The sequence below is a fragment of the Drosophila subpulchrella genome, chromosome 2L (genome assembly GCF_014743375.2).
Source record: "Drosophila subpulchrella strain 33 F10 #4 breed RU33 chromosome 2L, RU_Dsub_v1.1 Primary Assembly, whole genome shotgun sequence".
In the NCBI taxonomy this organism is placed as follows: domain Eukaryota; kingdom Metazoa; phylum Arthropoda; class Insecta; order Diptera; family Drosophilidae; genus Drosophila; species Drosophila subpulchrella.
In genome coordinates this window covers 19,641,475-19,662,543 of record NC_050610.1, presented here as the reverse complement: position 1 = coordinate 19,662,543, position 21,069 = coordinate 19,641,475, and the positions used below count along the sequence as shown (strand labels likewise).

The window sequence follows — 21,069 nt, the reverse complement described above, 5'->3', positions numbered from 1 at the left end:
AACTTAAGAGCAGAACATTATGAAAAACCTAAATTTACTCTTAAATTTAACCATCTCTCTTTTCTGTTTTGAGTACTATCCAAAAATTTTGTCTTCACAAGAGTGAAATATTACTAAAGTCTCTAAGAAACTTTCGTTGGTAAGTCTTATTATTGTGATTAAAATGATCGCAAGTCTGTTTCCAAGAACCGGAAAGAAGCTACAAATCCTTTTTGCTTTTGCTTTTCTCTGGCTACTAATCGAAATATCAGGGAAACATGTTACATGTTAATTTTTTTTGTGCGTTATTGTTATTTTTACCAAATTAATTTACCTTTATAAATCAGTGATGATGGTATTATGATCTTAGTTATAAGTATTTTACTCTGTTAAAAAACATTCTTCTTTATCAAATGATTTCTACTTTCTTTATCAGGAAATCAGCAAATATTTAATCTCCACAACTTTAAAACTGTGCAGAGCATTCGAAAAATAATATTGTATACCCCTTAAAGTATGCAAAATAATTAGTTGTGCAGTTGTCTTTTGTCCTATAAGTTACAATCGAGATACTTATTCCCAAAATCAAAATCTATTGTTTCTAATCGGTTGAATACCAACTGTATTAAACATTATATTTAATTTGGCGTCACTAAGATTACATCTACATAAAGTCCTTGAGAGGGGGCGTCTTTACACTTAAAAGTCTCTTACACAGAACATACAAAATATCACATTCACCACAAACGAAGCGGTGCCAGGATGAGCCCGGCTAATCCCTCTTGGTCTTGTCGGAGGAACTAGAACCGCAGCAGCGTCGAAGAAGCCACACCCAACTGCCGATGACGCTGCCCAGGATCAAGGCCACCAGAGCATAGCAGTCCAGGGAGTAGTACACGAATCGGGACATCTGCACAGCACTGGGTCTCAGCAGAGGAGCTCCACCCGTATGGGCCACATGCTCCACCCACCAGACGGCAGTTTGCAGAGCCTGCTGGGGGCGGTGGTTGAACGAGTGGGAGACGACCTTGGCGGCGTCGTAGTATCTGAAATAAAATATTAACAAATGTAATAGAACATTTACCCATAGATAAGCAAGCTTTCGGCTACTTACTTCTTGTCCAAGGCCTTTTTCAAAGCCCGCATCACCGTATTCTCCCCGATATCCTCGAAGTTCAGGATGGTTCCCATGCCGCGCTGCACTAAGGCGGCCGTATTCACGAACTGATCCCCGTACATGGGCGTGGCCACAACTGGAACTCCACAATAGGCTGCCTCCGTAGTGCCCATAAGTCCACCATGCGTCATGAACACCTTTACGTTCGGATGACAGAGGATATCGCGTTGCGGCAGCCACTTCATAATGTGCATATTCGGTGGCTGGTTGGGCAGCGTATCGTTTTCCCATTTCCAGATAACCTTCTGCTTCAAACGAGCCACAGCCCGTATAATACCATCCCGTTTGGTCGCAGACAGGGAATTGGCCCGGATCATGGATCCCCAGCTGATCAGGATCACTCCGTCCTCGGCATTATCCAGAATACGCTGCAGATCGGCGGGCAGGGGCTTTGATTTCTGGATGTGTATGCCACCCAGCTCGATGACATTGGGTGGCATGGGCTTGGGTCCCGACAGCGAATAGTGTTGGTTCACAAAAAACAGGGATGTGTTCTTCGCCAGCTCACCCACCGAAGGCACATCGTGTCCGAATTTGTACTGCACCATGGCATCGGCAGCGGGTACTGATAAGAGTCTATATGAAATATTAAAAAAATTTACTTCATATATAGAACACCTGGATCTGGATTATAGCTTAGTATCACTTACTTGTACAACCAGTTCAAGGCGTGTGTGCTAAACCAATTGGCCAGTCGTCCGCCAAAGTCCATGTCCTGCGATTGGGCCATGAAGACAGCCGGAATGTAGGATGGTATTAAAGGAGCTCCCATTCTTTCGTAGTGCCAAGGCATCATCACACAGCTGCTCACTGCGATCACGGGGGCCTGGAGCTGATGGGCTACGCCCATCATGCAGTCCGAGTTGAACTGCTCCATTATGATCACATCAAAGCGGCCCGGGCGCCTGAGGATCTGCTGCAGTGCCTCCGAGCGGAGTGTCTGGTTACAGGCCTGTTTTCCCCACTCGTTCAGCAGGAAGAAATCCAAAAAATGATTGTAGAATGTGCGCTTCTCAAAGAACTAAAACGGGGAGTTTAAAAAAAACGTTTTTAGTAAGTTATTGTTTTAACTACTGGAATTTCAGCAAGTGATTTACGACTATTTTTGTGCTATTTCGTCAATAGGCTATTAATTTCTATCTGAACAATAGGTCGTTTTCCCATATGGCCATGTGAATCCCCTTTTCACTCACCTTGAGATCCACGCTGTTCGTGAGCTTGTCCAGCCCAGTCAAGGGGAAATCCTTGTAACGGACTACCGGATGCTTGTCCGGGAAGTGGGAAACCACGCTCACGTCATGTCCCGCCTCGGCCAGACCCCGCATGATGGGGTGGAAGAAGTGGAAGTGGCTGACTCCGGGATGGGGGAACAGACCCAGCACCTTCAGCGGACCAGCGGCCTCGACCAACTCATCCGGTTGGCTGACGGCCAGGGCCAGAAAGACTACAATGACCAGCGGCGACCACATTTTACACTCTGAAAAGAAAAAGACAATTCAATAATTAAGAAACCAGAGCGAAAATAAAATACAACTTTTAAACACTAATTGTTGTCTAGCTTTCAAGGTTATTGAGCGTTTGTAATAATATATCAATGCGTTAAATGTTGTACTATAAGAAACAAAATTTTTATTAATTTTACAGCACTTTAAAAATATGAGATTTTTTATATTCAATCATTCTTCCTCAGCATTTTTAAAAGTAGGCGATTTTTAATAGTATTTTGATTATTATTATTGATATTTTAATATATAAATTAAATAAATGTTATTAAGCCGTAGACCACTTTTCATCAAGGTTGACTTGTGTTTTAAAAATAAATCTAGTCAAAAATCAAATAAGTACATATGTACGTATGAATGAATGTTGAGTTACAACTTTCCAAGGAGTCAGCTTGTGGTCGCTATACCTTATCAATTTAAGGTGTGTGTCATTAAATAATTTTAAAAATTTATTTAGTCACTAAGTCACAGTTATAACTTAAAACTTCGGCTACTTTTTAAGTTCGTAATGGTTTTACTAAAATCTGGGATAAGCAATTAGTAGTCGGGAGTAGTATTGCTCAGATAAAAATGACTATTCACTGAAACCAATCTATTACAACATTTTCTTAACTCAGAATTCCTTGACTTTTCACAAGCACCGGGTGCAGAAACACTTGTTGCCTGTTGGGTTTCTTGGTTTTTGCAGTATTTTCGTTCGACCTTGAGTGGGGCGGTGGGCGGCAATGCGCATGTCGCGAATGCGAGAAATGCAGGGAAATTATGTAAAGAATGCAGGCGAAAGCACAGAAAGAAAACACAAGCACAACAAAAGCCACGGCAATTGCATCACAATCCACACAGCACTCGCTAATAAATTCTGAATTATCGCCTTGTGAGGGGTCTTTTCACCGGAGTTCAATTGAAACGCTGAACTGGATACACACACAATATATTTAAAATGCCGATCCGTCAGTTTCGAACTTAAATCCTGTTTTTGTTCACCTCCTACTTACTTGTTCAGCTGTCGACGAGCGACTGACTAAATTCAGAGAAATTCAGGCGAATGGAAAGCTTTTCGGTCATCGCTCGACAAAGAGCAGCAACCAAATCCACACAGGCCAAAATTGCTCACTCAGCGATCGGAAATCAATCTCGGTCTTCGGCGGTGTTGATAGCATGGCTATTTTGTAGCCAAATAGAAAATATTTCAAATTTTAAAAACATATTTTTTGAGATCATTTTTATAGCTTGAAAAACGGTTAGTAACCTTAACTTTAAAGTGTAAGAATTTATGAAATGGAGCTGAAAGTGAATAGTGTAAACTTAAATATGCAAATGCAGAACGACAAAAAATATAAATATATATAAAAATAATAATACAATATAATAATATATATAATATTTTCATAAATCTGATAAGAAAATCTTAAAAAAAAGTACATGAAACATTTTCTTGTTAAAAAAATGAAGCAAATTAATACTTAGTTGTGAAAATAAATACATATATGTAGTTTTTGTTGAATGGGTACCTCTCTATCCATTAAATTTTTCGAATATTTTTTATTTCTAGCTACATTTCAAATATTTTTACCCTATGGTTAGCAACACCGATCTTTTGCCGGAGCTTTTTTCGGCCTTTCGACACAACTTGCTCTCACAAGGAAAGCCCAAGGGTGCTATATACAGATACAGAGAGTTTGTTTGGGATTGACCATATGAGAGTGTAGAATACTTGCCCTTGCACACGAGTCCCAACTACCGGCTGTAGAAAGTCAATTAAGCAACACAAATGCATACAAGTCTGGCGAATGTGTAATCAGCCTACGCTCACATTTTTATCTTCAAGGCATCACCGTTTGTTTACTTTTAATTGATATGGACTTGTTTTCGTCGTTTTGTAGCGTATACGGAAAGTACAAGTAATTGAGATCGACATGTGTAATATTATTTGGAACTTTTCAAATTTTCCATTCACGCTCCACAAAATTGGGTTATCAATATAATTGGGTCACACACTGACATTTGTTGCCCTACTGAATTATTAAATTAGAAATTAAAAACTAATGAGGGTTATATGTATATAGTTTATATTTTGTTATAGGGTCTTTAAAATTCCAGAGATTTTTCCATGATTTCAAATGATTAATCACACTTATGATGGAACTGATAATTCAAATTAAAAAGTGAAAGCAATTCTCAGTAACAGTTTTGGTTTATTGAACTTTTTGTTGACAGAAAGCTTTATGGCGTAACTTTAATTTTACATTTCGATACGTTTAAATTATGCACGGATAACACAAATTTAAATTAATTAGTTAAACGAAAATGTACTGGCTCTGTGACATGTGAATGGGATGTGTAATTTAATGGTTTAAGGCTTAATAATATATAAAGATGATCATCATTTATTATAATGCGACGTACTTTTTCTATTTTGGTTGGGTGTCCAAAACGAAACATATTTTCGGAAGCGTATTGAGTTCATTGAACTAAACATTTATTGTTTCTTTGTTTTAGTATCTCTAGAGATTTTCCCCCACCCAAAAACTGATCCGATCCCCTTAACGAGCTTCCAGAAGGCGACAATCATCAGCCATACGATTCCCAGCCAGAACAAGTAAACATCGATCGAGTTGTAGACAATCCAGTTGATATGTCTGGCTTCACTTTGCATAAGGGGAGCACCTCTAGATTTTATCACGTACTCGATCCACCAGATAGCTAATTCGAGCGGGGGAATCGGCCGTTGCCGGAACGCTTCAGTGGATCGGCGAACATTATTTGCAAATCTACAAAGAAATTATATTAATTAGTATAGTAAAATAGGGGAACAAATATCATAACACCCAAATTAACGAAATAATATTCATAAATTTGATATAATCTAGTTTAGATTATTTCTAGGCAACCCCCTACTTTTTATCAAGTATAATTCGTAGTCCCCTGGTTATGTGATCCGCATCAAAATCGCTAAAATCAACAATCACTCCCAAGCCTCTCTGTTTTATGGCGCCGGAATTGAGAAACTGATCTCCGTAGAAAGGTGTCAATAGCATTGGAACTCCACAATGAACCGCCTCCGTGGTACCCAAAAGTCCTCCATGGGAAATGAAAGCCTTGACCTTCTGGTGACACAACAGATCTCTTTGGGGCAACCAGTCAAAGGTGTAGAGATTGGAGGGTTTTTCTTTGTCCAGGGATTTTTCACCTTTCCAACGCATTAAAAAGTTATATTCCTTCAGCTGGGAAATGCTCTGGAAAAGCTCATTTCTTTTGGCTGAAGGTAGTGTGTTTGTGTTCACCATGGAGCCCCAGCTGATATAAATGATTCCATTGGGAGAGCGATCCAAAAGATCTAATAAATGCTGAAAAGAGATTAAAGAGATTCAAAGTTACTAAATAACGAAATAAATAAACAGCAGTTCTAGAATTTATTTTAAACCATTGTTGAAGAAATATTGCTGTTCATATGAATGATTGCTAGTACTAAAAAAATTATGAGTTAAAAATATATTCCAACACAATAAAATTTTGACAGCTCGCAGGCATGCTTTTAGATGTTGACCTAAATAAATAAACACGTGAAACATTTGCCAATCTATTCAAAATGCGTCAGTGTATTATCATAAATTATGTTGTTTTTGTCAGTGATTATTGGATTAAATTTTGCTAATCTGAAGAAAACAAAAGGGCATAACTAATGACATTAAAAACCGCCACCTCTTAAGTGAATATTAAAATTAGGTTAGTTAAGATGTACATATTTATAGCTAGGAAATGCAAAAAATGCAAAAACATTTGATATTTTGCCCATATTATATTATATATATAATTATCTGGCTTTACTTTTGCGTTTATTCAACGAAATAAAATGTCCGGGGATATTTGATAAAGAGTTCTGCGACCTTAGACAAGCGGTTTATCTGATTATAAGAAAACAATTATTTTTCTTAGCTGTAGGTTCAAATGTTATAAGTATATTTAGAAAATATAACATAAACTTACTTGTGGCAGCGGTTTTTGTGGGCCCACTTGCAATCCGCCCACTTCCACCACATTTGGAGCATAGGGGCGTGGACCAGTTAAGGCATAGTACTGATTGATCAGCATCAGACTCGTATTCTTCACGATCTCATTGATGGGTGGCAGCCCAGGTCCGAATCTCTGACCGATCATCGCATCGGTGGCTGGTTGGGTAATCAAACTTTTCAAGGGGAAATCGAAGGAGAAGAAGATAAGACATTTCGAAAGCAAGAAAATGTAATACCCACTTGTACAGTGTATTTACGGTGTGAAAATGGAAGAAATTATTCAGTCGATCGATCAGACTCATCTCATCTGTGTAGGGCAGGAAATTCATGGGCATAATGGGGTTAATGAACGGACTGCCCATTCGTTTGTAGTGCCAAGGCATTATGGCACAGCTACTCAAAGCGATTACAGGTGCCTTCAGAAGGTGGGCCACCGCTGCCATACAATCGTTGGAGAAATGCTCCAGTATTATGACGTCGTAGCGGATGGGGGATTCCAGAAGCTGAGCGATGAGGGGTGAGTTCAAAGCCACTCTACAGGATCGAAGTCCCCAATCATTCAGCATAAAGAATGTGGGCACCTTGAAGGGCAGTCCCAGGGGCTTCCATTCCGATTCGAAATTCTGTAATGCAATAATTATTACTTGAACTCTACCTTCCCAAAAATCTATTCTTAATTACCTTGAGATCTACAATATCTGTGAGAAGAGGCATTCCCTGGAAGACAAAATCCGTATAGTTGGCCACTGGTTTCTCGAGTGGAAAATAGCTATACATGCTGATGTTGTGACCTCTTTCCGCCAGGGCCAAAAACATGGGTCTAAAGAAGTCAAAGTGACTCTTGCCGGGATGTTGGAACAAGCCCAGAATTTGCGCCGCTCCATTGGGTTCCGGTCTCAAAGAAAAGGTCAAGAAAAACAGAGGCAGCAGTAGCATTACAAACCACTTTGTTTAGCCAGCCAATAAATACAAGTTAGTATTTCACCGTTTAACATTAATATTTTTCTGTAATTCACAAATAATTATTCTTTCTGTATTCGGGTTAAAATGATTACTCAATCAAAAAGAGACAGGTAATATTGCTTTTTAATCTAGATAGCTATTTAATCTTTATTAAATCTTTTTTTATATGTGCTGTCAGGTGGGGACTTGTAGATATTTTTTATAGTTTTTGTGCACTTTTTACATGAATTCTATAGTACGCCAATATAAACGGCTTAAGGTGTCTAGTAATGACAAATTAATTGGTGTTAACGCTATTATTTGAACATGTAAATATGACAAATAAATATATGGCAAAATAAAAAGAAATACAATTGTATTGCTATCTTATCTAAACCATAATAATCTCTTTAAATATTTTTGTGTGGAACTCAAAATGCAACACAATTCGATCCGGGGTCTGCACAAAAGATCAAAGTTTACTCACGGGACACAAAAGGTTGCTATTGCTGTTGTTTCAGATACTTTTGTATCTGAATCGCTGCACTTGCAACTTTGTTTCTGAGAACATGCTAAGATCGTGACCGGAATTTGACTGGCAATTGTCTTTTGGACCTTTAAGCGACAGATTTCTTAAGCGTTGAGAAGTTGAGTTGTGGCGATTAAGAGGTGTCCACCCAGTTATTTAATTGTAGTGTTCGGCTGGAAACTTAATTTGTCCATTTTCAGTTTATACTTTTGATAAGTTGCAGTCGACTTTTCTAGTTTACTGACACTTTAATAATCTGTAAGCTAAACTATGTTATTTTAACTACGATTATATTTTTTGGGTTAGGTATTTGATAGTCGTTTTTAATTCCCATTTATGTTTTTTGTTGTTTCGGTTTTTTCTTAGAAACCCAATTTTAACATTGTATGCTATATGCTGATTGGTGTTGTTTGATTAACAATTTGCTATGGCAATTTTCGGGGTAATTAAATGGCTGTAAAATTCCGAAAATTGTGTTTCAAGAGGGTTGCAAAGTTTTAATTGCATTTTAAGTACCAGCGATCTCCTTTGTTACCTCCTAATTTCCTATAAAAGTTTAGAATGCAACTGATCACTGCCACGATCCGCGATCAACTGAAAGCCAAGGCAACAGCGGCTTAGAGCCAACTTAGCTAACAGCAATTGCCGTGAGTTGCAAACTGGCCTGTTGCATTTTCCTCCTCCTAACCGAGACAGAGTTTTCCGATATATACGCTCAAACCCAAAGAACCCGACACATACTCCCCGCAAGTCATGAGCAATTTGCGGTAGGCCATTAGATTGCCAAATCAAGGGGGCATATGCGAAAGGGGAGTGAAGTATACCTTTTGAGGGCCTGCTGAATATGCAGATTATATAATCGAAATTGCAAGTGCAATGACTGAAGGGTATATTGTATCTAGCAATTCATATTAATGAGAAAAACAATGGAACAAGCTCAACAAATTTATTACGTGATTTTGGATGACTAACATTTAGCTTAACGAGCTCTCAGTTTTCACGGTTATATGCCGCTTTTTTATATATATACTCACACCTATTTTAATCTGAGATACAAACAATTTAGAACTGATAAGGTGAAATAATTTAGAATAATTTACTAAGATATTATTCAACGCAAAAATAATATCTTATAAAATAATACCTTTTTAATAAATATACTCAAATTGATTTTAATCAGAGATTAAAATAACTTTGAACTTATAAGATTAAGTAATTAATTATAAGTTACTTAAATATTATTCAACGCTAAAATAACAAAAATATATCTTATATCTTATATCTACTTTTGTGATATGAAAATATATTTTAGAATATAGAAGTTCAAGGCAACATCTGTGCTATTAATATCTACATGTAAAAAATATGTTCTCTACGTATCTGTAGAATTACCGAACATGTCTACAGATTAATTTTTTCATAGCATACTTTCAGAGGTTTTTCTAACAATAAAGGTTTTAAATATTGAGCCTCCCCTTATTTAATTATATTTAACTAAGCTAGGTTAATCAAAAAGAGTCAAAAATTCATTTTAATAACCTTCAGCTAATAATAATCTGCTGCCATACTTTACGGACAATCTTCAAACACCGAAAGCCATCAGAGATTCGACATGCTCTCTTTATTCCGGACCTCGTCACTTGCTGTTTTCACTCGCAACTTGGATTTTACTAATTAAAATTCACTTTGACAATAACCGTAATTTTCGAGATACTAATTTCAAAATGTTGCACCATATAAAATATCTAGCAAATGGGCTCAGTTCAAGTTCCGTTTGAAGGAAGGTCGTTAAAATTTAGGGAAAATAATAAGCAAAAATTTTCACGTCTCGGCTAATTAGCGCAGCAGTCACAACAAAAACAAAGCCAGCTACTGGACGCTGTCAACAGCTGCAAGGGGGGTGGAAAATCCAAAGGGGGTTGGGTTTTCCCCAGGCAGTGTGTTCCGTTTTAATATTTGCGTCACGTCATTAAAAGTGTGACTTAATTGTGAGCGTTTCACAAGTGAAAAGTTTCAATTTACGACAGATTATCAAATCAAGTGTGAGTGAGCGAGAAAATCTCGAGACGTTCCCAATTTTTCCGTGCAGCATCCGCAGCTGTTTCCACTCCCTTACCAATTTTCCTCAAGGTGTTGCCAAATCGATAAGCATCAGGGAAAATCTCCTTGCTGGAAAAAGAGTCTTTACCCGGTATCAATTTATTTTAACGTCCCGACATTTAAGCTTTTGACTTTCCCACTTTTCCGGCTCTCTAACCTGGTCATTTATTTCGCTCTGGCAATAAAATGGAATTTAAAATGATAGGAAATCTTATTGAAAATTCACAGATAAGCTGGAAAAAGGGTTGTCCGTGGGGGCGGCGCGTGTCCATTTCAAATTGTGGGCGGGGCATATGGCATTTTCCAGTCATTTACATTTAATAGAAGCGCATGAAAAGATAAGCGTGTGTGTAGTGTGTGAAATTTATAACAAATCAATAAAATGACAATAGGTGCAAACTTTATCGGCACGCCACTGCGAAAATGGGGCGGGGCTGAAAGGGGATTTTCAGCGAACGTCGTTCTATTCTCATTGTCTGAAAATGAAACTTCAGGGTAGGTGGTTAAAAGGTGGCTGGAAATCCAAACGAAAGTTTTCGATAAACAATTTTTCGCACGGAAGTGCAATTTAAAGTGAAGTATCCATATAACCGTGTCCGTTTTTCTTTGCAAATGCGGAAATTATACAGAGAAAGTTTCTAATACATTTGTTACCAGCAATCAATCGCTATGTCCTCTTTTTTGTAGAAGAAAGGGTTTGAGATTCGGGGCTTGTCTGGGCACTAAAGGAAAACTTTACCGTCAGATAGTTGAAAGGAAAAATTTTAAGTAAGCTTCAATTTTGTGGAGAAATCTATGCACATTTTGTTTTGAACCGAGTAAAGAAGGAAAACATTTTTAACAAAAAGAACAACAGTCTACGAACAATTTTATTCCTAGTTATTTAAAGAAATGTAAATCATCATCAATAAATTTTATGATAATGAAATATCTAATCACTTTTTTAATAGCTTTAATCACATGTCTAATCATATTATCGTTATCAATGGTGGTAAAACCAATCGACTGCTTAATCCAATAACCATATCAGAAAATGTATCTCACAAGTTCTTGCACAAATTGAAAGCGTGAACATTGCGTGCGTGCCTGTCTTCTCATCACCTAAAGTTTCAAAGAATTTTCCCTTCCAAGTTGTGCAGCGATTTTCCTACCTTACAGGTGTCTTTAATTGACAGGTCAAACTATTTATTGCCATGTCACGTGATCTATAAAACTGACGCCAACCGAAGACAGCCCCTGAGTAACCACTGTGATTCAAGCCGCTTACTAAGACATTTTCGAGTAAGTCGCGTCTTCGTGCTCTTTCGAACAAATCGATTAACAAACAAAGTTGAGGCAGCCATGCCCCACGGAATATGTGTGTTGTAGCTATTTCCGTGACAGTAATCAATTTATTTTTGGCAGTGCGCCGATTGCGTTTCCGCTCCAAGAACATGGACGAACCTGAAGTCTGATCCCCTGCAATTTTCCCACCTCTCCTCGCCGCTTTTCCGAAACCCCTCGAAAACTCTCTCTTGTCTGCTTCGGAAAACGTTTCATTTCGTTTTGGCTTTTGGCACAGCGATTTCCGCAGAAATGTCGATAAATCATCAGAACGAAATAGTCAGAGGAAAATTTGGGGAAAGGGGCGGTGCACGGAGAAAAATATTAGTCATACATTTACCACTCAAAGACATTGACTCGGAATTTAATTGGAAAAGTAAAATTAGGTACTGATTTTGTGCAAAGAAAAACGATTTTCCCTATTCCTTCCTAAAATATAATTTATTTTCTTTATAAAAAAGGCTTTTCTCTGTTTTTACAGTGAATGAATAGGGGAATAAAGTACTTATATTGTGCAAAAAGTGACTTATAAAAAGTGACTTATTTAAAATTATGGATCAAAATAAAGACAGAAAATAAGCAGTTGCATAAGTGATTGTCCTTATTCATTCCTCAATAATTTTTTTTAAATATTATAAGGATGCAGGCATTTTTTATTTTTCCCTGTTTATAGAGTGAATGAAAAGAGGTGGGTGGTAACTTTTTGGATGTTGGCGTGATAGATAAGTTGACAGCCGCATTGAAGGGTTATCGTGGCTGTCTCTTAATCAATCTTCCTCCGTTGCCGTCTTCATCTTCTTGGCAATTAATTAATTTGCAACAAAGTTAGGGACACGTGTCCAGGACATGGCGACTTAAGTGAATTTTCCAAGGGTTTCGGATCAGTCTAATACCGTTCATATTTACTTTACTTTCCTTAAAAATATTAAGGATGCGAGAGCGCCAAGATTGCTGTCCATTTTGAAGCAACGGGAAGTCCTTTTAGGGTCAAGTGCTGGATTTGATGTTTCGTTTATGATTTATCGTCACTTATTGCCGCGTCATGGGCAATCATCCCAGTTCACCCATCCCCCACCCCCTGCTAATGGTCGACATATTGCAAAAACAGAAACAAAAACTAAATTAGACATAATAGCTGGCTTGAGGGGGTGGCAAATAGGTCGTTTCAGATAAGTCGTCATGCTGTCATAATCATCACAAGACAGCATCCATCCATCGCCCATTTTGCAACGCCCACAAGTAACCCTCTGACCCCTCGGACCCCTTGAACACCCTTTCATAACTCCCGTTTTCCTCCGTCTGCAATTTACTGATGTAATAACCATGTTTTCAGCTTGTAATGCGGCAGGGCCACAAAAACACTTTTGGCTGGGGTGAAAGTCAAGTTCCCAAGAAACCTAAGGAGGGGTGGGTGGTGAAAAAAGGGGGGTGTATAACCGGAGGTTTCGGGGGTCGAGGGTTGCCTTTTGTTCTGGGGTCTACTTTTGAATTGTTTTTGAAGTTAAATGTGTGATAATTTAATGACTGTCGACGCATCGCTCACAAGGACACACACAATATCTGGCTCGCCCCCTGGAAAACCACCCACCCCTCAGTTATATAACTCAATCCTCACTGAACGTTTAATTTAGTGGAATAATAAAAATGTTTTTGGGGCATAAAAATCTGTGGCTGGCGATGATTTGTGCACTTTCGATGTAACAGATTGTCTTTTAATGCTTCCGAATCAGCCAACTGTGATACCGAAAAATCTGTGATCTTGTAGGGTGGGAATTATGATGTCTGAATCTTTGGGTTCTTCATCCTAGCAACAATTAAGTCATCATCTTCGAATTGATAATAATTTTCCAACTTAACTAGTTCGCAGGCAGTCAGCTGATCTGCCAAGCATATGTTACATATATCCAACCTAAAACACGTTCGTTGTTTACGTTTAAATTAGCATTTCAGTCCAGTTATTTGCATAAATTACTGGGCCACAACTCTCGAGTTTTTTAGTATTTTTTCTACTAGTTGGTAGGACAGGTGGTGATATAAAATATTTTTAGGGGATGAGGCACTTCTGAATGCTAATTAAATCACTTTGAGTTGGACTCTAGACTTTGCGGAACTTGTGCTTAATTTAGACAGTATTTAAAAAGCATGGGGAATTTTTGGGCAAGTTTTTTTAATGAACTCGGGGAATTCCTTAGTTTAAAGTAGTCTAAAGGGAAGTAATTAGTTTGAAACCCCTACCTCTAAAGTTTTCATTGCTTAAGCAAAATAAATGGTTTTATAACTTTTATATGTGCAATTCTAACTTTTAATTCGGTTTTCCAATCGTGACCCAGTTAGAAAGATTACAAATTCCTGTTTTTAAAAAGGGTTCAAGTTCATCGACGTAATGAAAACAACTTTCGCTACACTGCAACTTGATTTACTATTCTTAGAATCCAAATTTTCTCCATGATACCCCTGTCTTTTCTCATAATTCAGCCTAAAAATAACATGCGAAAGCCAACGAAGATTTATGCAAATCCCGGCGAGCGAATGTTAAAACCTTAAAGCTTTTGATTCGGCGCTAATGTAAAAATATGGCGACCGTATGTGGAAAAAAACCGAATATCAAATGTGCAAATATCGCACAGCCACATTTGCATATGACAAAGTGAGGCAGACAGCCGCAAACAATGAAAAATGACGGCGACGAATGCTCGCAGGCTTAGTTGGGGTAATTTAATTTGGCAAAATAAAAAAAAATTGCAATAAATAAATTTCCCCGGCCCCCCAGGACACGTGACTGCTGCTATTTATGAAACTCAATTAATTAGTGGAAATTTTATAAATGAATTTATTGCATTTATGTAATGTGACAAATAATCGCCATCATAGTGACATTTTTCTCCTCCAGTACGGTCTCTCCAGTGGCGGTGGGCATCGAACCCCCAACCGTTTCCTAGCAGAAGTGCAGGTTATTGAACTGCTCCCGATTGTTGGTGACCATCTGGTTGTATTTGAAGGCCGCCGACTGTCGGGAGTTGCTCTGAACCGTGAGCCTTGTACTCCGCAGGAAACTATCCGCCGGACTGCTGGATACGGCGTACTTTCCGCCCAGACCCTCCACAGTCCTCATGGGACTCAGGTGCTTGGCGGGTACGGCCTTGCTGGGTGTGCGAGTTTGGTGAACCATTTTCAAGGATTTGTTTCGAGTTTCAACAGGAGCTTGGGTGAGCTTGGGTGATCTGGGGGATTCAGGGCACACTGGAGAGACGCGTTAGCACGGAGAATTCCAGACAATTGCCGCAGTTACTAGTGCGAGAGCCGCCTTTCTTGGAAGACAGATGTTTAGATAGACTGCAAATATAAGAGTAGGGAAACATTAGTTTATAATAAAGGATATGAGTAAGTAAAGATTCTTTAGCATTTCTAGCAATTTAACAATTTTTTTGTTTTGTTCCAGCATGTAAAAAATGATATTCTTTTTGAAAGTTGTCCTCAAATTTCCTTTTTCCTCACCTAATATTATTCAGCAACTTGGCTTTGGTGTCCGGTGTCTTCATTGACACATTTGTTTATGCACGTTAGGGAAAATATTTTTTAATAATCGCTGATTAGGTATCGACTGCTAGGCTTTCAAACTTTAGTCTGTTGGTTTTCGAACCGAAAGCGGTGCTTTTATATCAGAAAGGTCCCCCAGATTTAGATGATCTCATCACGCGCTGGGCGCGTGCTCAAGTTAAACTAGTTTTTCGGCGCCTCTGATGCAAAATCAGAGGCTTGTGCCAAATTTCTTGTTTACGCCACCGAGTTGTACGTCAATGGAGGACCGCATGGTACATTTGCAATTACATTGACGGTCCGAAACGGTAAACATCTCTGCGAAAGAGTAAACAAGCCCAAACATCAAACAAATAAACAAATTATACTGGGGAATTCTTTGGATCGAAAAGATTCAGGTGGTTCCCCCAAGGATCAGTGAAACATGCTTCTCGAAGTCATTTAGCCAAGTGTTCAAAATTAAACAGTCCGTACTTTATATAGATTTTCGGTAAGGAATTTTTGTTTAAATCAACCTGTCTCGAAAAAATACATACGTCTATTTACTTTCTTTTTTCGCTGTCTGGGGCAAGATATTTAATTATTGAACCATGTGTCTGGCACATTTGCATAATGCAGTATAAGCTGAATATTTGGCAGACATATAAATTGGATATATAATACAAGAGTCAAATGCAGATTTTGACATTTAAAACAGCGGCTTAGACGTTCAAAGTACAATATTTTATTTAATTTTTTAGAAATGTTAAAACGAGTTTTTGAAAGAAGGGCATGGCATGGAGGGGTCCTGAATGTCATTAAACCTATAAAATTGTTTTTGTGGCTGTTTACTGTTTACTAGCAAATCTAACTAGATTTTAAAAGTACTTAATATTCATAAATATATTTAAAAATTTGGGGAATCCCAAATATCATTGAACTCATTAAAGAAGTCGTAATAGTCAAATTAATAACACGTAACACGAAATAATTTTTTTGAAGTTAAACTAGATATTTTTCAATACCATTTCTAAAAATTTTAAAAACACCTTCCTTATTTTTCTGTTTTTAAGCATAATTCAGATCGAATCGCTATATCTATATATCTATAAACAACAGTTTAGTATACCTACTATAAACCGGCAACAGGCTTTCAAGTTGTTTTCTTGATCGAATTGGCTGATGCAATTTAACCAAGACTTTTCATCAGCTATCGGTTTATGCATAACTCGCTATATCAATAGGGATCAGGTGATGTTCGTAATTATTTAGATTCCTATAGGCAGATAGTGCATACATTGGTTGAGTATGCTACTATCAGGGTTTTAGAATATCCCAAATTGACGAAAACGTCCTATTCTGGGGAATTTTGGGTGACGTGTCAAAAAACCGCCGGCCGGCAACTCTAAACGTTATACGAATCATAATGATCAAGTTTATGGAGAGGAGACAAAGGAAAAGACTACGTGATACGCAGCAGGTTTCGTTGGGGTGGTTATAATACCCTTCAAATGCTAAGATTGGTTTCGTACAACTCTATATTTTAAATGGTACGGTAGAAATGAAACTTAAACTTAAATTACCAAAGCAAATAAATTCGGAACAGGGCGTATTTATGAAAGATAGAGATTACATTAATAACAATCCTAACCTAACTTAAAAATACAAATATACCTAAACAGACATTCAGATATTGACACTGAAAAACTGACTACTAAGAAAGTGGCAAGTATTTTCTCCATCAGCTTTTGTCACATCGAAAAACGATCGTTGTATAAGTAAAGTAATTGTATGATAAGATCAACGCGATTATTTATTGGATATAATTCGTAATATATTTTACAAAAAATGTTTAAAGAGTTTAATTATTTTGGTATTTTTAAAGGTATATGATAGTCGACTGTCTTTGGAGTTGTGAAGTTGTTTGCAAATTTTTCGCTGATAAAACCAGTTGCTCGATAGCTCTAATTTGCATTGCCGTCCGCTGGAACGGGTTCGCCTCAGTCAGTGAGACTGAGTTTGAGGTCATCAGGGGGGTCGATATGGGCGGGGGCCGTGCGAGGGAGGTTTTCTGCCGGCTTAGAAGTGCCTGCAGCTGGTGCTCTGATACTAACTTTACTTGCTCGTAGAACGGTGACGCAGTTCCTCCACCAGACATTGCACTCGGATCGACGGATCGGATCGGATCGTATTGAAACGGATCGCATCGAAACGGCGTATTTAAACCAGTTGTCGATATCGCTGGAGGGCCAGTAGAAAGTACAGAGCAGAGCAGATCGGTGCTGAACTGTCCGGAGCGCGAGCTGTAAAATTTCCTTTCCTTCCAATCCAATGTGCAATTTGCAAAAGTTTTGTGTCAATGCCAAAAATTAGCCACACGGACTCCAAACAAAAATTACTGAAGCAAGCAAGGTGGGTAACATTAAAGGATAAACAAATTTAATTGTTAAGACTATTCTTACATGTTAAAAAGATCCTGTTGTCATATAATTCAGGTGAAATATAATATACCTATTGAAACATTTCTGTATTTTTGCAGATTGGGAAAAAATTTGTCATCGAAAAAAGGATCTCGAACAGGAAACGCGGGTAACAACAAGGAACTTAAAGTACTCACCCTTTTGCAAACTGTACCGTGAACCTTGACCTCTCTACAAACGCATTGAAAGCGCATCTTTGTGTAATCGGCAGAAAATTTCAATTATTTAAAAATAAAACCCAAGGAAAGTCTAGAGACAAAATGGTCTACACCGAACGTACCGACAAGTGCTTGAGCAGCAACACCAAGGACAAGCAGTCCTCCAAGAGTCAGAGTAACACCAAGAGTACTAGTGGCTCGGGATCAGGATCAGGATCTGGATCTTGGAGCAGTCAAGCCTCGAGTGCCGAAAAGTGGAAGTACAACAACATGGTGAATAACGATCGCCAGCAGTTCAATGGCATGCATTTCTCCTAAATGGAAGGGATAATACCTATTGAAATGTGTCCCCAGAAAAGTGGGGATCGGGCGGTCGATTGTTGTTGTTATTTTGCTTTTTTATAGCACGGTTCGTTTAGTTTTGTAAGCCTATCGATAGACTTAGGTATTCCTATGTGATACAGAAAATGAAAAAAATATTACTCCAATTGGTAAAACAAATTAAATTAGAAAAGAGATGCGCAAAAAACGAAGACGTTTTTATTTAAGGAGGGGGTGGAGTAATGGCAATACACATTTATTAAAATTTAGCGTTGCAAAAAATTATAAGTAGCAAAAAATGGTTACAAAAAATATTTATATTAAATGTATTGCTGTTTTAATCTCACACTATTATGTAATATTTTTAAGCACCAGGGAGTTGGCCCCATCTCCAATCCCCCTATCAATATCTCTTGCCATTTGACCTTGCCACTTGACTTTACCCAACTTGACTGATACCCAACGCATATTTTATTGTCTGCAGCATTTGCATGAATTGCGGCTATTAGCGTGATTAGGCCAACTTCTGGATTGGGCTACGGACAACCCTCGATGAATCCGGACGGAGTGCACTTAATACGCATTAGCTACGCTTATTTGACAGCCTCAATCTGCCGAGCGATCCCTGCAATATTGATGATGTCTGGCCATCCCCTTTTCCGTTTTGATTTCCCCCGCACTTTTCCTTGTGACGCGTGTCCTTTTCCGAGAACAAGTGTATCTTCCAGTGCAGCCGCAAAAGGACGACGTCCGGTTTTCGTTACGAGGATTCGTTCAACTGTATTTGGGAAATTGGAAAGTGCGAAATTTTTATAATTTTTCAATTGTATTGTTTGCCCGAAATGGGGAAATATGGTATTCAGTTTGAAGCGGGAGTGAGAAGGATGCTGCGGTTGTCCTTCGGTCGTGACACACGACTGAGCAGGGGACTCGAGCTTCGCAGGACACGTGGCACATGGCTATTAGGAAAAGCGATTTCCTTGACGGTGCTAATAGAATTCTCGCACTCTCAGCAAATCTCATCCCTGCGCCAAAGAATAAATGTTGTGGCGTTTTCGGGTTTTTCTTTTCCGGGAGGCAGCTGTCAATGTGCTTTACACGACAAAAAAAATGTATGTTCAAGTCCTAAGAACATTAGATCTTATTGTATGAATATTTCTATAATGCGATACATTGAGATACATTTCTTAATGGAATATCTTACCATCATAATAAAATATTTTCCTGTATTCATTTAAGATGTCTGTAACGATAAGCTACATTTTTAAAATATTCCTTAACCAAAATAATAAATAATTGTATAAGTACTTAAAAATTAATCAAAATTGAAACAAAGGAATAGAATTTGTATATATTTTTTTCCTGTACCTCATCAAGTTGAATCCTGAACTCTGTTTTTTTCTACCCACTCAACCCATCTCTTTCGGCTTCTGTCTGTACTGGGCCTTGTAATTACTTTGTTTCCTAGCGCCAGGAGGTCCTCGACACCCAAAAGATTCCTTGTCACTTTTGGTGTTGTGCGATGCAATTAAAACCGCTCCGCAGGTGTCCTTTGAACTTTGCCACGAATATAAACTGTGTCTCAGTATTTGCTCATTGGCGTGGAATGTGTCAGTTGCAAGGCTTCCGAAATGGGACGACGCTCTCTGATTTATCAGACAGAAGCAATTATCACGTCATTATCAAGGAAAGCCCACAGGAACTGTTGGTGGCTTTGATTTTTTGTTTTAGTAAATGTTACTGGTGGTATATTATAACTTAAATTCGAATTGAAGAACTACGGAAAGAACTATGTTATAGGCGACAATAAAATCGATCTTAGTTTATTTGACTAAATGTAATATACCTACCCATGGTCAAAACAGATCTTAATCTTTATCAGCAATTGAAAACTGTTTTCCGCTGAAAGACAACCCTCACCTTGGACCCCTAACTCCGCTCCTTCCCCCGATGGCATATGTCACAATGGCATTTTGGAAAATTATGAATAATATCCGTAACTTCTGCCGAGACACACGCCCTAATGCCGTGAAATATTCCCGAGCAGCTTGCGTTGAAAATGTGAAAGAGGGCGACGAGGCCCACACTTCAACTCAATCCCAGACAACGCCTCTGAAATTGTGAGTTCCGAACTCCCGAGCAAAATTTGTTTGGGGCGTGCCGTCAGATACAACTTCCGATGACATCCGACAGATGTTTTGCAACCAACAGGATAACCGGCGGATTGCCGAATTTGTAGTACTTGGCACAGGAGTTGCGCCCGCTTGCAAAACAATTGTCGGCACATTTCCCGTCGCGGATGTCTCCGCCAGCAGCAGTTGAAAAATGTACAAAGTCGAATCAGATGCGAATTACATTTGAATGTAGGTACTCGATGATAATGTACGGGCGTTGACATCTAGGCAAAGGTGTTTTGGCTTCCTGTTTGGCACATGACAATGTCATCGCCACATGGCAGCCACACACGCATCTGAAATTGATTGCCCAGAGGATGGGGAATCCAGGAGATTTTACACGATATTCGATCATATTCAGCTGGTTCGAGATGTGGGCAGATACAAAGTGGATAAGTGAATTGTGAAAAGGAAACATAACCACCTTAAAGTTGATGATATCTTATACAATTCAATATGTAGCACGAACTCAAAAAAGTAATTTCTTTCTTGACAGGACTGCTATAAATAAATTCCTTTTAAGTATTAGTTTTGTTAACTGTACTATCATCTTAAATTATAAATAAATTATTTTAAAAGTCAGACTTTACAAAATTATGATATTCCGATTTTATAAGCACTGAACCTGCCCTAAAATCTAATACAGCTAAATTGGCTCGATATCAAATTCATCTATAACCCAACTCAAGTCAATCAATTTTATATCTTGGTTTCCCAACAACTACCCTTTCAATTATATTCCAATCAAACTGGATTTTCTTCTGTTATTTGTAAACATCTCTATCAATCCATGGATTTGCATAAATCACATCTTATATGATATATCATATCACATGACCTCTCATAAGCCTATGC

General features: G+C 38.3%; 6 protein-coding genes across 11 annotated transcripts; 2 read left to right on the top strand and 4 right to left on the bottom strand.

Annotated features, from left to right (window-relative positions):
* Positions 1-582: 582 nt before the first annotated feature.
* On the bottom strand, positions 583-3,677 carry LOC119546573 (UDP-glycosyltransferase UGT5). 2 transcript variants are annotated; one of them, XM_037852969.1, is made up of 5 exons: positions 3,654-3,677; positions 2,350-2,633; positions 1,807-2,177; positions 1,094-1,732; positions 583-1,025 (listed from the first exon to the last, which is right to left on the bottom strand). In XM_037852969.1, the coding sequence occupies exons 2-5, from the start codon at positions 2,623-2,625 to the stop codon at positions 752-754; spliced, it is 1,560 nt and encodes a 519-aa protein (XP_037708897.1). In that variant the 5' UTR covers positions 2,626-2,633; positions 3,654-3,677; the 3' UTR covers positions 583-751. The 2 variants fall into 2 exon arrangements, with proteins under 2 accessions (XP_037708897.1, XP_037708898.1); XM_037852970.1 differs by having other exon boundaries at positions 3,643-3,663.
* Positions 3,678-4,833: 1,156 nt separating this feature from the next.
* On the bottom strand, positions 4,834-8,729 carry LOC119546554 (UDP-glucosyltransferase 2). 5 transcript variants are annotated; one of them, XM_037852913.1, is made up of 6 exons: positions 8,678-8,729; positions 7,353-7,616; positions 6,912-7,294; positions 6,646-6,844; positions 5,557-6,005; positions 5,138-5,429 (listed from the first exon to the last, which is right to left on the bottom strand). In XM_037852913.1, exons 2-6 carry the CDS (start codon positions 7,605-7,607, stop codon positions 5,138-5,140), a joined length of 1,578 nt encoding a protein of 525 aa, XP_037708841.1. In that variant the 5' UTR covers positions 7,608-7,616; positions 8,678-8,729. The 5 variants fall into 5 exon arrangements, with proteins under 5 accessions (XP_037708845.1, XP_037708841.1, XP_037708844.1 ...); XM_037852916.1 differs by having other exon boundaries at positions 8,659-8,726; XM_037852914.1 differs by having other exon boundaries at positions 7,353-7,676; positions 8,678-8,696.
* Positions 8,730-14,371: 5,642 nt separating this feature from the next.
* LOC119546555 lies at positions 14,372-14,764 on the bottom strand. Its single transcript, XM_037852919.1, has one exon. It carries the CDS (start codon positions 14,732-14,734, stop codon positions 14,501-14,503), a length of 234 nt encoding a protein of 77 aa, XP_037708847.1. The 5' UTR covers positions 14,735-14,764; the 3' UTR covers positions 14,372-14,500.
* Positions 14,757-15,208, bottom strand: LOC119546558. The gene is made up of 2 exons (XM_037852922.1): positions 15,061-15,208; positions 14,757-14,898 (listed from the first exon to the last, which is right to left on the bottom strand). The coding sequence occupies exons 1-2, from the start codon at positions 15,102-15,104 to the stop codon at positions 14,796-14,798; spliced, it is 147 nt and encodes a 48-aa protein (XP_037708850.1). The 5' UTR covers positions 15,105-15,208; the 3' UTR covers positions 14,757-14,795.
* Positions 15,209-17,322: 2,114 nt separating this feature from the next.
* On the top strand, positions 17,323-17,763 carry LOC119546557. Its single transcript, XM_037852921.1, has 2 exons — positions 17,323-17,493; positions 17,621-17,763. Exons 1-2 carry the CDS (start codon positions 17,441-17,443, stop codon positions 17,718-17,720), a joined length of 153 nt encoding a protein of 50 aa, XP_037708849.1. The 5' UTR covers positions 17,323-17,440; the 3' UTR covers positions 17,721-17,763.
* A 23-nt stretch (positions 17,764-17,786) lies between these two features.
* LOC119546556 lies at positions 17,787-18,248 on the top strand. Its single transcript, XM_037852920.1, has one exon. It carries the CDS (start codon positions 17,822-17,824, stop codon positions 18,035-18,037), a length of 216 nt encoding a protein of 71 aa, XP_037708848.1. The 5' UTR covers positions 17,787-17,821; the 3' UTR covers positions 18,038-18,248.
* The last annotated feature ends 2,821 nt before the right edge of the window (positions 18,249-21,069 follow it).